The sequence below is a fragment of the Montipora capricornis genome, chromosome 11 (genome assembly GCF_036669925.1).
Source record: "Montipora capricornis isolate CH-2021 chromosome 11, ASM3666992v2, whole genome shotgun sequence".
Classification (NCBI taxonomy): domain Eukaryota; kingdom Metazoa; phylum Cnidaria; class Anthozoa; order Scleractinia; family Acroporidae; genus Montipora; species Montipora capricornis.
The window spans coordinates 37722813-37727812 of NC_090893.1; the positions used below are offsets into that span (position 1 = coordinate 37722813).

Below are 5000 nucleotides of genomic sequence, written 5' to 3' on the forward strand. Positions count from 1 at the left end.
GATCACTGGTTCGCTCCACGCGAGCATGTTGTTTTGCTTCAACATGTTTGTGTACTGAGGGAGTCAGCAGATCCAAAGGAGTACGCAGTCTTCTTCCCATAAGTAACATTGCAGGTGACTCACCAGTAGTTGAATATAGGGTATCACGATACCTTGCAAGCACAGTGTCCACATTTGTGCCTGTAAGGAGAGCTTGTTTCAGCGCTGTCTTCAAAATCTGAACGACCCTTTCTGCCTGGCAATTTGTGCACGGCTTATATGGTGATGAGGTTTTGTGCTTATTCTATTTTGGGCACAAAATTCTTGAAATTCGGAAGAGGTAAACTGGGGGCCATTGTCCGATACTAGTATTTCAGGCAATCCTTGTCTACTAAACACCTCACTAGTATTTCAAACACCTACTAGTATTTCAGGCAATCCTTGTCTACTAAACACCTCAAAAAGAACACTGATTGTCGCAGAAGTGGTGTAGTATTCATCTTCACAACTTCCGGGTACTTACTGTGTACATCCATAGTACTAAATACATGCGTCCTGTGACTGCCCTGCGAAATCTACATGAAGACGAGACGGGATGAGAAGGGAAAGTCCAAGGATGGACAGGTGCACTTGGTGGGTTGGATCTCATGGACTGACAAACTTTGCACAATAATACCATCCTTTCAAAGTCCACGTCAATCTTTGGCCACAACACGTAAAATCTGGCCAACGCGTTCATCTTTGTGATCCCAGGATGAGTTTCATGCAACTCCTTCAGTACTTCTTTCTGTAATGAAGTTGGAATGACTACAAGAGTGCCCCAAATTGACAGTAAACATCCTTGCTCTAATGTCAGCTCATCCTTTTTGTTCTTGAAAGGAACACGTTCAGGGTCAACCATTATAGGCCATCCAGACAGGGTATATCTGTAAACCCTTGATAAAAGTGGATCCACTGCTGTTTTCTTCTTAATCATTTCACTAGTGACGTTAGAAATATCCCCGTGTTCTAGAAAATAACAGTTAACAGTTGGACTCTCGGGAGACCACACCTATGGCAGAGGAGGGCGAGACATGAGATCTGCATCTAATTGTAATTGTAGAACTGAAGAATAGGAGCCCCAACGTTGAAGTCTTGCAGCTGCATGAACAGGTACTGGACGGTCTGGTCCCATAAGGGTAAGCAGTGGGCGGTGGTCAGTTAAAATAGTAAAAGGCCTGCCGTAAAGGTACTGATGAAATCGCTTGAGGCCTCCTTGTCCAACTGTGAATCGTTGCGATGTGCTTGCGTCAGGATGCGAGATGCAAAAGCAATAGGACAATACTGTCCATCAATGCAGTGAGATAGCACAGCTCCAGCACCATAGGAAGATGCATCACATGCCAAATGCAGAGGCGAAGAATCATCATAATGAACCAGAGTTTGTGAATTTAATAACAACTCTTTTGCCTTTACAAAAGCCTCTTCTTCTGTTTTGGTCCACCTCCAAGGGATGTCTTTCTTCAAAAGGTTATTCAGTGGAGCTAAATCCGTAGAGTGATTCTTTAGAAACCGTGAATAGAACATTGAGTCCCAGAGATGACTTCAAAGATGTAACATCTAAAGGTTTGCGGGTATCACGGACTGCTGCCAACTTCTCATCAGTGGGTTGTAAATCCCTCACCATCAATTACATGTCCCAGGTACTGAACTGATGTTTTTTTGGCCTTCTTTAGTTGAAACCCCGCAGCAGAAAGCTTCTCAAACACTTGACATTGAGAGTTCAAATGATCATCTTTATCCACACCAGCAACAAAAATACCATCGAGGAAGCAGACTTCCGCTTGGAATACCAGCTATGGTACTGTCCATAATTCTTTGGAAAATTGCAGGTTCCAAATGAACTCCATTAGGTAACCACTTGAAGGAAAACAGGCCAACACGAGTATTTGTAGTAACATAGGGCTGTGACTCCTTTGCAAGTGGAATCTGGTGGTAAGCTTGACTTATGTCTAGAATACTGAAAACTTTACAACTTCTCAAAGCCTCATGAAGATCATCTAATTTTGGAAGAGAGTAGGTCTCAACATGTGCACAGAAATTATATGTTAAGCTGAAATCTCCACAAATACGTACTTCCTCGGAATTCTTTTTGCCAACTATGACATTGGGGCAGCACAAGGGGCAGAAGCAACTCTGTCAATCACAACATCACGTTCCATCTTCAACAGTGCAGTTTCAACCTTAGATTTCAGTGCATATGGAACTGACCTTGCTTTGTGGAATTTGGGCTCTTTGTTGACCTTTAAATCCCACTGGTGGGCCATTGTAACATCAGGGCGCGACGAAAGTGCTGTCCGATAGCCCGGGGCTAGTGGAATGACTTGTCGGGCTAGCGTTTTCTTATCGTAGCTTGCCCGACGGGAAGCACCTTTGGTTCCTCTTTTCTGATGATAAATTGAGCTTTTATACCACAAAGTGTGTAGCAGAAAGCTCCTGAGAGAAAATGATAACGTTAGGGATCTGGTCAAATCTACTATACTCGAACAGGACCCATCTTTGGGGTAGGGGTGTTTTCAATGACTCCACCTATCTTCGAACTTATTACATGAACATTACTGGCAACATTTTATTACTGGGTTACATGGCAAACCTAGTAGGAATCTGCGTTTATTTCGTCATTTTCACTGGGTTGCCAGCATGGCAAACCCAGTTGGGGTCTGCGTTTAGTTTGTTTGTTTTATTTTATTTATTTTTACTGGGTTGCCCTATGGCAAACCTAGTCGGAAAATAGGTAGATTTCCGAGTTTTTTTTAGTATTTTTTTCCGTGTCGGTAAAAGTCTTGCTTGTCACTCCCCTGGTAAGTGGTGTCTGCATAGAGCCTTCTGCGCGTATTTTCTTAGGATCGAGAGGGTAGTGGAACTGCGTAGATTTCTCTGGTGGACACAGTAGAATCATTAACTTAGCCTGCAATGGCGTCGAAAGTCATGCAACGCGAATGGCGTTTTAGTGGATCCTTAAACAGAATGTACCCTTATGGAGCTCAATTATGGAAAGTCAGTTGGATAAACTAGGCAGGAATCTCAAAAGCGACGAGTACTGGACTTCGACAACAATCTATCGCCCGTCGAGACGAAATCAAAGTGAGCTGTGCTTACCTGAAGTACATGGTAATTTGACACGATTGAGTTTCTTGTCTTCACGCACGCAATGAAATAGGAAGAGGTTTTCGCCTCTAAGAGCAAATATGTTGTTTGTTTCAATAAATTTTTCGCTGGAAAAGGATTCTGTGGTATTTTCTGCCTTTGTGAATTATAATATCATGTTGTGTATTGAATTTTCGTGCTTAAGGTTGAAATGTGATATGGGAGAAGTTTTTTAGTATTGCTCTGTAAGCTGGAAGGGTTCACAGGCCTGTTGGAAGCGTGCTTGAGTTTCAACAAAATGAGCCCCAAAATCAGTGAAGAATTGTGACGCAGTTGAATAATAAAGTAGCTGCTATTTCCAAAATGATGGAATTACCTGGTGATAAATAACGTCGAACGCGTCTTGGAGAGTAAATTTTGACTTTGCATAAACAAGAGTTGGGCGATTGTGATCTTTGTTTTGACTTCGCTCATTTCATTGTCAAACTTTATAACACTTGACAGAAAAAGAAACTTACAAAAACCCGGTATCTTGCCATCATTTGACACAGATGCTTCACTGTTTGGCGAGTAAACATGCCGCGGTAACTTAATCACGGCGCCCACTGAATTCCGGCATGTCACTTTCGATTTGGCGATTTACTTGAACGTAGCAAAAATCTCCCAAAATGTTTGTCGCTGATCGTAACTTTTTATATTCCGTATTCACGGTTCAAAATTAATGTTGTTTTCATGTCGTAAATATGTTATTCTCGATCGACCGTCCTGGAGACTTCCTTCTGCTCTTTCTAAAAACTGTGTATCAATAGTTGTTTACTTTTGCATCAATATTGGTTTTTGCATAAAGCAAGCTAACAAGATCTGTACCTTGCTGAGTTCGCATTTGTTAGCGTTAATAGTATTTTTGGTCCGATGCTTTTGTTTCATGAGGGGTATATTGTTTTGGTCTCCCATCCAAACACTAACCCCGCCCAACAGGGCTTAACTTCAGTGAACTTCGGCATTACAAAGCTGTCAGATGCTCAGCGGGCACGCTTAAACTTGTGGTGAAAAGAAGTTTATCAACATGTCAGCCCAGAAGCCAATGTTTCTCACTTCCCATTTATTTTCTTCAATCTTTCTGGGTTCAGTACTTTGCTAGTAACCACATGTCTTCTCAGACTATTTACCCAAGACTCGTGCACTGTTAGAGCTACATATTACGCAAGGACAGATCTGTTTCGTCGTACGAACGTGTGAGGACCTGTGAGCCAAAGGGCCTTTTCTGGTATGACTTCTTAATGACCTTGAAAAAAATTGTTTGGAACAGTGCACGTACCACAGGCAACCCAGTGTACCCTCACGGAGGGTCTAGTTGGGTTTTAAATTTGAGTTGACACAGGAATATTCAGCTAGCAAGAGTCTGCATTAATAGACAAACAAGAAAAGTGAGGTTTGAATCTCACTGTAATTTTTTACTGCTGGACAGAGGGGTGGCTATGCAATATATACACCATCTTTGACGTTAGGTAAGGGGGGTGCAGGCAGACACTACCATCTATTTTGTGGTTTGGTGGGTCCTGTTTGAGTGTAGTAGTTTTTACCACTTCCCTTATGAGGCCAAATTATCGTAGCGTGACAACGTTTTGCGCCGCATTTTAGTTGCGTCCGTAAATAAGCTTAAATAACGTCATGACTTTTTCTGCTTACATAAGCGACCGAAATATATTTTTGAAATGACAATATTTGCCGAGTGACAGTGTGCAGCGGGAGACAATCAGTCTAATTCCAGTCAAGTCACGGTGCAGTGGATTTTCTCGGAAATTTAGGTGCGTTTCGTTGGGAAAACCCAAATCCGGATTCTTGTTTCTGTTTTAAAGCTGCCAATTCATTATTAAAACAAGAAAGGCCCACTT

General features: G+C 42.1%; 1 protein-coding gene across 1 annotated transcript in view; it reads right to left on the reverse strand.

The window, feature by feature from the left end:
• Window positions 1-1545, reverse strand: part of LOC138023458 (uncharacterized) — a 1610-nt gene extending 65 nt beyond the window's left edge. The window contains exons 1-3 of the mRNA XM_068870458.1: window positions 1212-1545; window positions 656-987; window positions 1-235 (exon numbers count right to left, since the gene is read on the reverse strand). The exon at window positions 1-235 is cut by the window's left edge and continues 65 nt beyond it. Of these exons, the coding sequence (XP_068726559.1) occupies window positions 1-235; window positions 656-987; window positions 1212-1545 (901 nt within the window). The remainder of the gene's footprint in view (window positions 236-655; window positions 988-1211) is intronic.
• Window positions 1546-5000: the final 3455 nt, after the last annotated feature.